Consider the following 14,797-nt stretch of genomic DNA (forward strand, 5'->3'; position numbering starts at 1 on the left):
GAGGAGCTTATAAAGGTCTAGAATCCAAGATGGCGTCAGGGAGGAGCTTTCCTACCTAAAAATAGGTATGTTGTTATAGGGAGGAGCTGAAAAGCTAGCTGCTGATTGGCTGAGAGGAGCTGATATTGAGAGAGCAAACAGCATATAAGGCCAATAGTCAGCAGGTTGAGTTTATAGTGGGTTCAGCCAGCAGGCTGAAATTGAAGTACAGAAGCTGCTTGAAAAGAAGAATGGAACATCCTGGAAAGCAGCTACCTGGAAAAGCAACAGCAGCAGCAGAATTCCAAGGTTGTCATAGCAACGAGCAACTGCCTGCCAGCAACTATCTTACCAGCAGCAATGAATGAGCAGCAGCCACCACAGCATCCATGGCCCGACTGAGCAGTGAAATTGCAAGCTGTGAAAACTGTGCTCTCTAAATTCGAACAGATCAGAAGGACCAATAGATGAATCAGAGGGAAATTTTGAATAAGATGTGTAAGTCTGATCTTCTTTTCTATCTAATATTTAAGAGTGTATGGGTTTGTCTGTAAATAAAGCTGGATGCCTATGTCTTGAGTAAGATCTTCCCTTCTGCTCTTGTAACTGCTTGGCCAGCACTTATAGGATGGTAAATATTAAGTGTTAATGTTAAGTAAAGGTTTTATGTTAAATGTTATGTGACAATGATCTCATGTGTGTATATAGAGACTGCATCTCTTACAATCTAATCCTGTACTTAATGTAACACTAAGACTAAAAACCTTTGTGTATGTGGGATCTTTATATACATGTTACACTGAAGCTGCTGTATTCTTTGTGTGTGAAATATTGTAAGCAGTCTTATTTCATTGTGCCGCTTTAATTATGATGGTTTAAATGTAATTTTACTGCATTTTTACTATATTCTATTATTCTTTCTTGCTTCATTAAATACACTGTAACCACTTACCTTTTAAATAAACAATTATTTTGTTTTCGAAGAATTACTGCTTGTATGTCTATCCTTGAGCGGAGGGCTGTATCCGTGTCCTTTTAGGGGTTAGCAAAACTAGCTTACTCTGGGGAGCCCTCTGTGGGTCATAGACAAGCCCGCTGGTAACACCCTGGCAATTCCTTTAGGGCAGACCACAAACCTGGTTACCCTTTTAAGAAATTAAAAGCGCTATTGTAGGTAACATAATTGAAGTCTAAAATTTTAGGATAACAATACTGCCCCAACATTCAACACAACTTAGCTCAACTCAACTGGGTAAGAAACCCATTCATTTTGTCAGATGTTAGTTACAGTAACCTCTCTGCCAGTCAGCAAGAAAATCTTCTTGAGACATCCTAAGACATCCGAAGACCAAGGGCTGCAAATGAAGTTTAAAGACTCCACACTAACCCAGTTCTGGTGTTTAGTACAGAAAGAGTACAGTGACCTTGGGAACCATGCTTTGCATGTTCGGTTACCTTTTAGGTCAACATATCTTTGCGAAGTCTCATTTTCTGTTAAGACTGCCATCAAGACAAAGAGTAGGAATAGACTTTATGTGGAGAAAAACTTGATTGTTGCTGTCGCTTCACTGCCTCTCAGAATGACAAGGCTCAAGTGTCACACTGAAATGTAAGTACAATCAATATTTACATTCTAATCCATTTATTTTATAATTGCATAGTAAAAATGAGAAAGTAAGCAATTCTTCAGTATTAGTGTGCTGAACTGTTTTGTTTTAGGTCTGATTTTGTAAGCAAGAAGTTTTTAAGTGAGGTGAAATTTGAGGTATGCAAGACAAATTAGACTCCTGAAAGGGGTACAATAGTCTGGAAAGGTTGAGAACCACTGTTCTAGCCTACCCCCCTTCCTACCAATATGTATTATGACATGAAGCTATCACCGTAGTTACGATGGAAATAGCATCTTCATTCTCTAACCCTCTGATGAATGGCTTAACAACCTCTCTTAAATGGTTAGTTTGAACTCAAAATTCTCATTGCTGTCAGACTAGAAGACTTTTTTTTTTAAAAAGAGTAAAAGAAAATATTCAGCCATTTTTGAGTGACCATATGAGCTGAAAACCTATTTTTTATAGTTTAAAGAAAAGTTTCAATGTTTTCTGAACAGTTGTTTTAAATCCAAAGCAGGTGTGTTTATACAGCTAACCTGGTCCTCAATGAGGAAAGTATACTTTACCAGACTTCTTTACCAAATCTTTCAAATTTAGCAAAGAGTTTATTTTGCTTACCACCTTAAGCCTAGAGATCCAGATAACCCCCATAAAGGTTTTGATATACCAGGTTCTTATATACATCCTGCCAGACAATCCTTCCTGTGAGGGAGCCCTAGAATCACACTTTCCAGCTGCTTCTACATTAAAGACAATACCTAAAAGGATACAGTAGGCCTGATGGCACTTATGATAGGCTCAAGCGCGATCAATTTAACATTTTGCACTCTATTGAACACAGGAGGGCCTACGCCCTAGCACAAAACATCACCACACTGTCCCTTTTGACAGTCCTATTTCTATGATGGTACTGGTAGTAGTACAGTAGTTTTCTGACTAGACCTTGGCGCATACATTTCCATTTGGTGAAATATGCTCTGACAAAGCTGCGGAGTTAGTGAAATTTGCAATATACGGCTCTACAGTGTGGAAAGTAAAATCTTCTAATTTTACTCGTTAGGGAGGAGCTAGCTCAACCCACTTTTGGCATCACAGTTCAGGAGTTAGTCATTTCTAACTCATAATGAAAGGCATAGTATCTGACTAGATAACACTTCCTACATATAGAACACACTTATCTCCTATTACATAGTGTACAACAAGGACACTGATAGATCCATCATAGCTATAAAGTCCTTTAGTACCAAGATTGAATCTTTAAAATATTTAAGCAAAGGCTCTGCTATTTTTTGGCAACAACAGATCTATTCTTCAAAGTACCATTAGAGCAGTAGCATCATAGAACCCAGTCTCCTAAGAGTACCAAATAGAAAAGTGTCATGCTGGCACCACATATTATGAAATCTACCAAACTTTTAAAAAGAAACAAAACCCATATATACTTTGCAGAATTTAACAGAATAAAAACAAAGTAGTAATACAAGTTTTCCTTAAAAGTTTCAGACTCACTTTAAAAAACTGAAATCTCAATACCAAAAGCCACAGAGAAGACCAAGGCTAAATTTTGTATAACATTTACAAAATATACTGGAATCTTTAAAAAATATATCTTAGAGGTTTTTAAATCTTCTATAATAACTTTTGAGACTCACGGTTTCTTTGTATAAAGTAACTACATAAAGCTACCTGCACCCTGTTTTTTGTGTACATAGACAAAAATCTTTAAAAGACCAAGGGCACACTATTGTTTTTACAGTGTATCTACTCTTTTGGGTTTTTCATCAGAAAGAGAATTCAGCAGAAGTCCTCTTTTTGTTGGCATTCTGTGTAATATGCTTTGGCATAGAAAAAAACTTCAGAAGACAGGTGCCCGTCACCAGATAGAAAATAAATTAAGTGGATAGATGACTGTAATTTAGGCTCAAACCTGGTAACTGATGAAGAAATGTGACTACATACAATAGCTAGTGTAATATAAAATATGGTCACAAGAATAGTTTGTCTTACTGACAATTTGTATTTTCATTTTATACCTTGTTAAGGAGAATTTATATTAGTAAAAGTCTTGAAAATATGAATCAATATGAACTTGGAGATAATAGGAATAATGCCAGTGAGTCTACTGAATGGAGAATTATTTCATCACGAAACAGAAAAAAATCAAGTTATAAAACAAAATATAAACATTGATTTTTAGCATCTGTCAATAACTTTCTAATTTCACAAGCTATTCAATGAAGAATGCAGTTTAAACACAATATAACAAATAGCACAAAAATCTCATCACATCACATTTTATAAAACACAACAGCTGATCACTCACAATATTCCAAAATGTAAAATAAGAGCCAGCTAAATATCACAAGAACTCAATTCACAGATCAATATACAAACACCGAACAATGTCTCAATAAAAAAGCAGGTTTCTTTAGCAATGTGTTTTCACAAGCGTGAATAAATAGTCCTACACACTAAGCCTCATTGTAAGGCTCTGCAATATAAGGCTCTCTTCTCAGGCTACTTCACCATGATCCTAACTACAATGATTTACATTACATACAACCTTTCTGACATCAGTACCTCAACTGTAATGGGCTAAAAGGTTGGCTCCCAAGAATAGCCTAATAAGCAGAGTGCAAGGTATTGTTTTACATTATTGTTTTTTAAAGGTACACATAGGGGAAGTCTACAGTACATATGTCTAAATCAAGAGACAAGAAGAAACCATGAAACTGCAAAAGTGTATAAACATTGAGCAGAAAGATGTCAGAGCAATGTCACAAAGCAGTGATGGTTGCTGCTTTAATATTTAAAATTCTGCTCCCATAAAAAAATTTAAAGGTGCATATTAGGAAAAGAATTAGTGTTTTCTCCTAACAACAACTGACATTTGACCAGATGAACACTAACTTTCAAGAGTTTTACAAAAATTGTTTCAAGTATCCTTCCTTATCACAGTGAAAATGTAAGACCAAAATGTAAAAGTTAAAGTGAATGACTTGAAAGTTTTAGATGAAAAAGGCAAAGGTACTAAATTAAAACATAAAAATGCTTCAACGCATTTCCTTCATGTGACATGAATAGAAAGGTTATCTGTAAAAAGTTAGAAAAATTAAAATAAATTACATATCTAAGTACACTTTTCCTTCAATATGTTATATAAAAACTCAGAATAGTGTACTATCATCGGAATATACACAGAGTAAAAATGCAAGGGTGCTGCAGGTATCTTCCATCTCTACAGAATGTCTTCTGAGAATGTTTGTTGCAGCTAATTTCACTTGTTAGCTAAACCCATCTTCAGAAATCTGTCAGTATACCCAACTAATTGGGACCCATTGTGGCTCCAACCTCAATTTCTCTATAGCAGTCTGTAGCTTCTCAAAGGCTTTGTCTAGATTGTCATTTACAATGAGGAGGTCAAAATAGTGGTTGTATGCTCTCTGAATCCGTGCACTTTCATCAACTGTTTTTTTCAAATCAGTGTCCTGTTGAAAAGATTTGGAGACTAATTAAAAATCGTGACATTAGCAGTTCATTACACGTTCAAATAAAGATAAATGAATGAACATAACTATTGGTACCCCCATCAGTTTGTCAGGTAGTGCAACTGAATTTTACTAAGTTTAATATTGAACAAAAGCTTTCATTTACTACAAATACTTGGTAGTAAAGTTTAAAATATTTGATGGAGATGGAAGAAGGTATGCTTAATGTAATTTGGTTAACAGTAAGAGCAAAATTTTCAAAATCTGCTAAATTTGAAAGGTGACTATCAGCCCCAATTTAGCAAAGCACGTAAGCATGTGCTCAGAGTTAAGTACATACTTAAATGCTCTGATGAGCTGGTGTCTTTCTGCCCAAAGAGGGCTTTTACTGCAGCTACTTATTTTGTATGTGGAACTGTTGGGTGCAATGAGTGTGGAGGTAATGTTTTCAGGAATAATTTGAGCAGCCAGTTTTATTTGGCCCTAAATATACTTAATTTTCCATCAGATACTGCCACCAAAACAAGAATCTTGATGAACAAGTTTTAGAATTGAAACTTCCAGTATCAAAGAATAAGTGCTGGCGTTTCTTGTTATTTTGGACTGCATTTCACCCAATCTTTCCATCTGTACACATCCTCCCACTTGTGGGCCTCCACTGCATCATTTTATCTGAGATGTTGAGGTGTGTGAGGACTGTTCCAAGACTGCTGATGAGGACATCCTATATCTGAAGTATAAGGTGATTAAAAGCCACTATAAAACTGTTGTTCAGCATCCCAGAGAAGAAATTTCACCTTTGTTTTGTACTCTATCAATACTGGATTTCCCACATACAGCACTACCAAGATGTGAGTGTCAAAGCAGAAGTCACTTTTGCATACAGCCAATTAAACAAAACCTGCAGTTACTGGTTGGTTTGCTCCAATGTTCTCTTCCGTAGAAATAAGTATTTCAAGGCCCAATACTAATGTGAGGTCACGTAAGCCACACTGAAATATAGGTTTTCTAAGTAGCACTTCTGTAACAGTAAGCGAAGGTAAGAAATGAACAAATCCAAGTAGGAAATGAACAGCAACAGTCAAATGAAAAAGAGTCCCATTCAATTACATCACATAATGGCAGACAGCTAAAAAGTGACAAATTTTATAAGTGCTTATATACAAATGCTAGAAGCCTAAATACTAAGATGGGTGAACTTAAGTGCCTGGTATTAAATGAGGATATTTATATAATCACAGAAACTTGATGTCATGATGATAATCAATGGGACATGGTAATACCAGGGTTCAAAATATATAGGAATGACAGAGTAGGTTGCACCTGTTGGAGAATGGCACTGTACGTGAAAGAAAGCATAAAGTCAAATATAGCAAAAATCTTAAATGAATCAAACTGTACCACAGAATCTCTATGGATTGGAATTCCCATGTTTAATAATAGTATAGCAGCAGGAATATACTACCGACCACCTGACCATGATGGTGACTATGAAATGCTCTTATAGATTAGAGTGATTATAAAAATAGAAAATTCAGTAATAATGAGGGGCTATCCCCATATTGACTGGCTATGTGTCACCTCAGGACAGGCTGAAGAGAAAGTTTCTAGACACCATAAATGACTGCTTCTTGGAGCAACTAGTCCTGGAACCCACAAGAGGAGAGGCAATTCTTGATTTAGTCTTAAGTGGAGCGAAGGATCTGATCCAAGAGGTGAATATACTGAACCACTTGGTAATAGCACTAAATTTAACATCCTTGGAGGGGTGGGGTAGAATATCAAAGAAGCCTCACACAGTAGCATTTAACTTCTGAAAGGGGAACTATACAAAAATGAGGAAGCTAATTAAATGGAAATTAAAAGGTACAGTAAAAAAGTGAAATGTCTTCAAGCTGCATGTAAACTTTTCAAAAACATCACAGTAAAGGATAAAATTAAATGTATACCCCAAATTAAAAACATAATAAGAGGACCAAAAAAAGAGGACCATGGCTAAACAACAAAGTAAAAGAAGTGGTTAGAGGCAAAAAGGCATCCTTTCAAAACTGGAAGTCAAATCCTAGTGATGAAAATAGAAAGGAACTTAAACTCTGGCAAATCAAGTGTAAAAATATAATTAGGGAGAATTTTAAGAGCAACTAGTAAAAGACTCAAAAACTAACAGCAACAAATATAAGGCAACTGTGGAGAAGCTAAATGAATTATTTGCATCTGTCTTCACTGCAGAGGAGCCATTCTTTCTAGGTGAGAAATCTGAGGAACTGTCCCAGATTGAGGTGTCATTAGAGGAGGTTTTGGAAAAAATGATAAATTAAAAACAGTAATAAGTCACCAGGACCAGATGGTATTCAAAGAATTCTGAAGGAACTCAAATATGAAATTGCAGAACTACTAACTGGTGTATGTAACCTATCACTTAAATCAGCTTCTGTACCAGATGACTGGAGGATAACTAATTTGACACCATTTTTAAAAAAGACTCTAGAGGTGATCGTGGCAATTACAGGCTGGTAATCCTAACTTCAGTATGAGGCAAACTGGTTGAAATTATAGTAAAGACCAGAATTATGAGAAGCATAGATGAACACAATATGTTGGAGAAGAGTAAAGGGAAATCATGCCTCACCAAACTATTAGAATTCTTTGAGGGAGGTCAACAGACAGGGACAAGAGTGATGCAGACATAGTGTACTTGGATTTTCAGAAAGCCTTTGACAACGTCCCTCACCAAAGGCTCTTAAGCAAAGTAAGGAGCCATGGGATAAGAGGAACAGTCCTCTCATGGGTCAGTAACTGGTTAAAAGACAGGAAACAAAGGGTTGGAATCAATGGTCGATTTTCAGAATAGAGAGGGAAACAGAGGTGCCCCCAAGGGATCTGTACTGGGACCAGTGCTGTTCAATATATTCATAAATGATCTAGAAAAAGGGTTAAACAGTGAGGTGGCAAAGATTGCAGATGATACAAAATTACTCAGGATAGTTAAGTCCAAAGTAGACTGCAAAGAGTTACAAAAGGATCTCAAGGCTGGGCAACAAAATGGCAGATGAAATTCAAAAGCTGATCAATGCAAAGTAATGCATATTAGAAAACATAATTCCAACCATACATACAAAATGATGGAATCTAAATTAGCTGTTACCAGTCAAGAAAAAGATTTTGGACTCATTGTGGATTGTTCTCTGAGAACATCTACTGAATGTGCAGTGACAGTCAAAAAAGCTAACAGAATGTTAGGAACCATTAGGAAAGGGGTAGATAATAAGAGAGAGTAGATGATATAATGCCACTATATATATCCATGCTATGCCCACACCTTGAATACGGCATGCAGTTCTGGTTGTCCCATCTCAAAAAGATATATTAGAATTGGAAAAGGTACAAGGAAGGGCAACAAAAATGTTTAAGGATATGGAACAGCTTTCTTATGAAGAAAGAAAAAAAGACTGAGAAGTTTCATTTTAGAGAAGAGACAACTAAGGGGGGATATGACAGATCTATAAAATTGTGAATAATCCAGAGAAAGTGAACAGGGACGTTTATTTTCCTCTTCACATAACAAAAATTAGGGGTCAGCCAGTGAAATTAATAGGCAGGAGATTTAAAACAAATATAAGAAACTACTTCATACAACACAGAGTCAAACCTGTGAAACTCATTGTCAGTGGATGTTGTGAAGGTCAAAACTATAACTGGATTAAAAAAAATAATTAGTTAAGTTCATAGAAGATAGCTCCATCAATGGCGATGGCCAAGATGGTCAGAGATGCAACCCCATGCTCTGGGTGTTCCTAGCCTCTGACTGCCAGAAGCTGGGAGTGGAAGACAGGAGATGGATCACTCACTAATTGCCCTGTTCTGTTCATTCCCTCTGAAGCACTGCATTGGCTGCTGTTGGAAGACAGGATACAGAGCTAGATGGACCATTGGTGTGACTCAATATGGCCATTCTTATGTTCCTCTTTTCTAAAGGAGGAATGCAAATTTAGCACCATAACAGCCAGAAGCAGTAGGGAAATTTGCAATTGCTTGTTATATTAGAAGTGATTTAAAATAATCCACTAGTATGCAAAGCAGATTCAACCATCCAAATGCATCTATTTACTCAGAAGTGGCTGCATAAACAGATAATATTGAAAGAATACACACTTTCTGTCTCTGTGTGTAAAATACACATACACGGAGAGATTCTGTATACATACATATATAATAGGCACAACAAAAACACATTAAAAGAACATTCTTTAGCTTGCAAAGTCAAACACTTGAAAGTCAGGAAATGCTAGATTTACAGTTGCACATGCAATCTGTTTCCCAATTTTAAAAAGAAAAGGTAAAAACCAATTGTTATATGCAAATGTAACAATATCCTGCCACAATCATGAATCATTAGTAGGATTTCAACCTTTCGTATTAACAACAGAGATTGTTACTACCAGAGCTACTTACAGGACTAAGTCCATCAACTAGCAGCAGAAGAAGGCTGTTTTCTCATATGGGACAGGGAAATAAATGGTTTGCTGGGTTCAGATGGTGGATCCAGGGAGGAGTTAGGGGGAAGCCCAGCCCAGCTCTCCCCCTCATGCTGCTGGAGTTGGAGAAGTTCCTGCCCAACGTGTTGACCCAGAGGGTGGATTGGTGCTAGGTTCATGGGGGTAGCCTGAGAAAGCACAGCTCATATTCTCTCCCCTGCCCTCTCCCTTCCCCAGAGAGTTAGGGGAACTCCTAGTCTATGGGACCACTTGGTTCCATGTGTTGGAGCCAGGTAATTTACAGGGGCAGGGAAACCCAGCTTGGCTCTCCATCATCTCCCCATCCTCCACCCCCAGCAGCTCCCAGGTGTTCCCAATACAGTATGTGCTGCTGCGGTTCAGTGATTGACAGGCTGTCAAAATCTTCCCAAGGAACACAAGTGAGAGAAGGACCATTTTGATTTTTAAATCATTTATAGTTTAGGCAAATCTCAGTGGAACTTCATGAAACAAAGAAAAGCTACTTCTGCAGCCCTAAAAGATTCCCCCTCTCAAATATCAAAGGTCTGCTGCAAACAGTGGAGGTGTGAGAACATCCCAAAGAAAAGTTGCAAGAATCCTTTATAACAGAAAGCATTAGGCAACCCAAATTATAGGGGGTACCACCTTAATAAATTAATTACCTTTATTTAAAAATCTAGCAATCCATGTCAGAACGTAACAACTAGTGTTAGTAGTATATGATCAGTTTAAATTACTCTATATTATGTAATCTAATATAAATGTTGCCTAATCTTCCTCAGCAAGACATTACATTCACATGTGTTACAAAGAACTTGTCGTAAAGGAAAAAAGGTTTAAGAAAATCCTGTGAAAACGAAACTATATATGGAAGAATTTGCTTACTGTTAGAAGTTTGGTTGTAATTCCAGCATCCACCACAGCCTTGTGCATAGCACGCAGAGTCTCTAACTCTGGAGCAGCAATAAACACTACATAGGGCATAAACTCTGCAGTCCTCAATACTTTCAAGGCCTAGAAACAAGAAAACACACAAAACCAACCAAACAAACAAACCCCCTCCAAACACTAAATTGAATTAGTTAAAAATGAGAATAAGTCACTGTACTTCAGTGAAGTACTGCAATTTTAATCTGGTACCATTAACAAAACAACAATACAATTTTTGCACTCCTATCCCATCCTCAAAGTGCTACCTTGCCAAAGGATGGTACGAAACTCCCCTTTGAAGTGTTCAACATCACTCTTACATTGGCTGAAGGGGTTACTGATCAGCAATGCAAAACACACTCGATTACAGGCCTTTGCACATTCCTGATCTCTTCCACCTCAAAATGCCAAAAAGCCAAAATAACTTGTGAGTCTTCCATGGTACTGTAGGATACAAGACTAGCTTAAAAGTCTTCAAATTTAAAACATACCTCTTCAACACTGATACTCATTTTAGGGTACATGACACATTACTTACCTGCGGGTTCACATCCAAAATGCATGTCCTTCCAGTCTGAACCACTTCAAGGATGGAATCTATTTTGGTGCCATAAAGGTTTCCTTCATATTCTCCATGTTCTAGGTATCTGCCAGCTTTAATATCTGCCTCCATTTCAGCACGTGACACAAATCTGTATGCTTGCCCATCTTTTTCATCATCCCTTGGCTTTCGTGAAGTAACTAAATACAAATTTTTCACAAATCACTGGATATAAAAACCCCCAAGATATCTGAAGATTGATTGGCTGTAAAGCCATGTACATGTGTGTCTTTTCTGTGTGGGGAACAAACCACTGTCCAAGCTCATGTTCAAAATTTATGAGCATAATTCCTCCCAAACCCATTCCCTCTGCCATTACTCTCTTCCCTCCCTCATTTCATCTACCCTTTATTCCCTCACTTTCATCATTCTTTGTTCATTCCATATCCCAGACTCATTATCCATCCTCTTCAATCACTATTGCATAAGATTTTCAACAGCACCTAAGTCTCATTTTCAAAGATGATTTAGACACTTAGGAGCCTAAGTCCCACTGACTTTCAATGGGACTTAGGGCTTGGCTACACTTACATTTTATAGCAATCTAACTTGCTGGCTCAGGGGTGTGAAAAATCACCCCCCTGAGCACAGCAAGTCAGAGCGCTTTAAAGCGCCAGTGTAAACAGGCTCCGAGCGCTGGGAGCCGTGCTCCCAGCACTCAGAGCTAATCCCCTCATGGAGTTGGATTACCAGGAGCACTGGGAGAGCTCTTTTCCAGTGCTCACGCAGGACCACACTCACACTTCAAAGCGCTGCCACAGGAGTGCTCCCGCCACAGCGCTTTGAAGTTTCCAGTGTAGTCATGCCCTTACGCTCTTTCCAGCTGATCCCACAACACTCATTTATTTCTCTCTCTCTCTCTCAGACACACAGTGTGGAAGTGGAAAAGCTATAGGAAAACACTAATTATCCAGTCCTCCTTCAAGACCCTCTTCTATTGTAATGCCTCTGGTAAATTTTCAAGTGACAGTAAATTAGGCAGTTGGCCAGTAGAAGCTTCTAATATTTGCCTCATTTATTTCTTATAATAGCATTTTTTTAAAAATTGACAACTAAAACCATCTAGCTATGCTCAAAACTTCCCTGCATAAATGCATGTTCTTTTTACAGCTTCCTTATGGTACCTCCACCACTCCTTCCTACTGTTTGTTGCATCTTATCTTAAATTAGGTAGCAAACTCTTCAGGGCAAATACTATCCTTTTACTCTGTACAGCACATAGTACAATGGAGCCCTGATCCTGAATGGGGCCTCTAGGTGATATTATACAAATGAATAATAAAATACTAAATGTGTTTTATTTTTCATCTCTCTTTTATGGACACCCACCCAGCCAGCTAGCTATAAAATCCCTGTTAGCAGCTGTTCTTTACTTGCTTTACCTGTAAAGGGTTAAAAGTCTCACTGCTATGCATAGGTAAAAGGAAGTGAGTGGGCACTTGACCAAAAGAACCAATGGGAAGGCCAGAGCTTTTTAAAATTGAGAAAAAACTTCCCCTTTGTCTGTCTGTTTTCTCTCAGGGAGAGGGGGACAGGGCAGCAGTTATGTTGTAAGAAGCTTGGGCCAGGTATGAAAAATCTTCAGTATCATACCTAGAAACTACTCATTTGAAATCCCAGCTATGTCAGTAGGTCAGGAAATGTCTAGGAAGACACGATTAGGTTTATCTCTTTCTATATTTTTATGGCTCGTGGATTCCTCTGTGCTAACGCCAGGGGCTTTTGTTTTGCTTGCAACCTTTAAGTGGGACCTCAAGAAAGCTACTCTTGGTGCTTAATCCTGGTAGTCACTCTTTTAAAATCTAGCAATAGCCTGAGTTTCCAGATGTATTTTCTTTCTTTTTTTAAAATAAAATTTACCTTTTTTAAGAACAGGATTGGAGTTCTGTGTCTCAAGAGGTTTGTGCACATATTTTAAATTAGGGTGTATGTGTGTGTGTTCTGCACTTGGGTGGTGGCAGCATCTACCAATCCAAAGTCAGAAAAAAGCTGTAACCTTGGAAGTTTAATACAAGCCTGGAGTGGCAAGTATTAGTTTTTAGAATCCTTGTGGGCCCCCACCTTCTGCACTCGAAGTGCCAGAGTGCAGAATCAGCCTTAATCTCCAAATAAATTATTATGGTAGCTTGATTAAATAGTATTTAACTTTACATGTTTTGTTTGTATGTTGCTGGTTTACTGCTTGGTAATTTGCCTTGTCTATTTAGGTTGTCAGATCTCTGACACATAGACCATGTCTTCTCTGAGTTCTGTGACATTCCGATTCAAGTGGCCAAAAGTGCTCTAAATAGATTAAACAACAAACAACAATAATAATAATGTTGGCACACATACGAATTGAGAGATCTCATTTATTACCTATCTGCAGTTATGACATCTTACAGAAACCTATAATTTGTTAATTTTTAGACAATTTACTGTTAATGTCATGTTGTGCATTACTCTTTGCCTACATGGATTATTAACCTGACTCCCAGCATAGGTTCCTTTGGACAGACTATGCTATCAGATATGCACCCCTGATTCTAATGGTATGGACCAGTTTGGGGGTTTGTGAGCATTACAGATGAAAAAGATTAGGACTCCTGGGGCTATCTAGTTTCCCCACCTCAGTTACAAGACACTCCTGGCTTGTCTTTCAGATTTGCCCACATCCCCACTACTGCCAGTACCATTCCTTGCCACATACTATGAGGCAGAAGAGAACAGATGGCTCTTAGAAGTGTCTGGGCATAATGGGTATGGGGCAATGAAGCTGTTCTGTGCTCAGAGGTCAGCCAGAAGGGGTGGTCTGGCAGACAGGAAGGAACAGGTTCTTTCAGAAAGTGCGAGGTAGGAGAAAATTCTGATACTGCAGGAAGGGGCAGCTCTTTCAGCAGCTGAAAGGAAGAAAAACCAGAGCGGAGAGGGGTAGGGCTGGTGCAGGAAGAAGTAGGAAGAAATGACATTAATTGGCCTCTCATCCCTCAATTTATAACATTAACAACCAATAAAATAGAATTCATAGTTTATTTATCCCTAGGATACTATGGGTTAAAGCCAGGAACTACAAATTTCATATGAAGTTTTTGTTTCACATACAGAGAGAAATAAAGAGTTCATTTAAACAATAAAATGAGTTTCGAAGCAAAATTCTAGTAACTGTTCATTATTAAAATGTACCAGGAATTTTTAGAAGCATTCAGATATTGACTATAAACCCCAAAATAGATATACTTGAACAATCCTGCCAGATGCATGCATTGGAACTCCTGTCTTCAGCATGAGTAGACAAAAGTTTGGCTGGTAGTTAGATGTCATTAACACAGAAGCAGGATCTTCCTACTTATTGAGGAGATTGAAAACACATTTCATTCTCCAGCCAAAGTTTTCAACCCACAATTATTACTCCCAGATTGAGTCACTACAACAAACTTCAGATTAGAGTAAATTTTTCCAGATGAATTACAAACTTCAATAAATAGGATTTGACAGTGGGAGTGCTGATAACTTACATGGCACTGTAGTTCCAAACCTAATGGGATTCAATACTATAAATCGGTTTTTCAAGCTTCTTCGACCCACTCCCTGGGCCCCAATTAAGACCAATGTCTTCCTCTGAAAAGGAGGCATTTTGGCTACTTCCTCATATATCTGAATTTCATGACGATCAAATTCTACATAGAAAAAAGTAACAAAATATTAAATGCAGAT

General features: G+C 37.8%; 1 protein-coding gene across 6 annotated transcripts in view; it reads right to left on the reverse strand.

The window, feature by feature from the left end:
• Positions 1–1,587: 1,587 nt before the first annotated feature.
• PALS2 (protein associated with LIN7 2, MAGUK p55 family member) overlaps positions 1,588–14,797 on the reverse strand; it is a 132,628-nt gene continuing 119,418 nt past the window's right edge. For all 6 annotated transcript variants that reach the window (XM_073333707.1, XM_073333710.1, XM_073333705.1 and 3 more), the window contains 4 exons: positions 14,599–14,760; positions 11,042–11,244; positions 10,459–10,587; positions 1,588–5,077 (listed from right to left, as the gene is read on the reverse strand). In XM_073333707.1, the coding sequence (XP_073189808.1) occupies positions 4,901–5,077; positions 10,459–10,587; positions 11,042–11,244; positions 14,599–14,760 (671 nt within the window). In that variant the 3' untranslated portion in view covers positions 1,588–4,900. The remainder of the gene's footprint in view (positions 5,078–10,458; positions 10,588–11,041; positions 11,245–14,598; positions 14,761–14,797) is intronic.

The sequence above is a fragment of the Lepidochelys kempii genome, chromosome 2 (assembly GCF_965140265.1).
Source record: "Lepidochelys kempii isolate rLepKem1 chromosome 2, rLepKem1.hap2, whole genome shotgun sequence".
Lineage (NCBI taxonomy): Eukaryota > Metazoa > Chordata > Testudines > Cheloniidae > Lepidochelys > Lepidochelys kempii.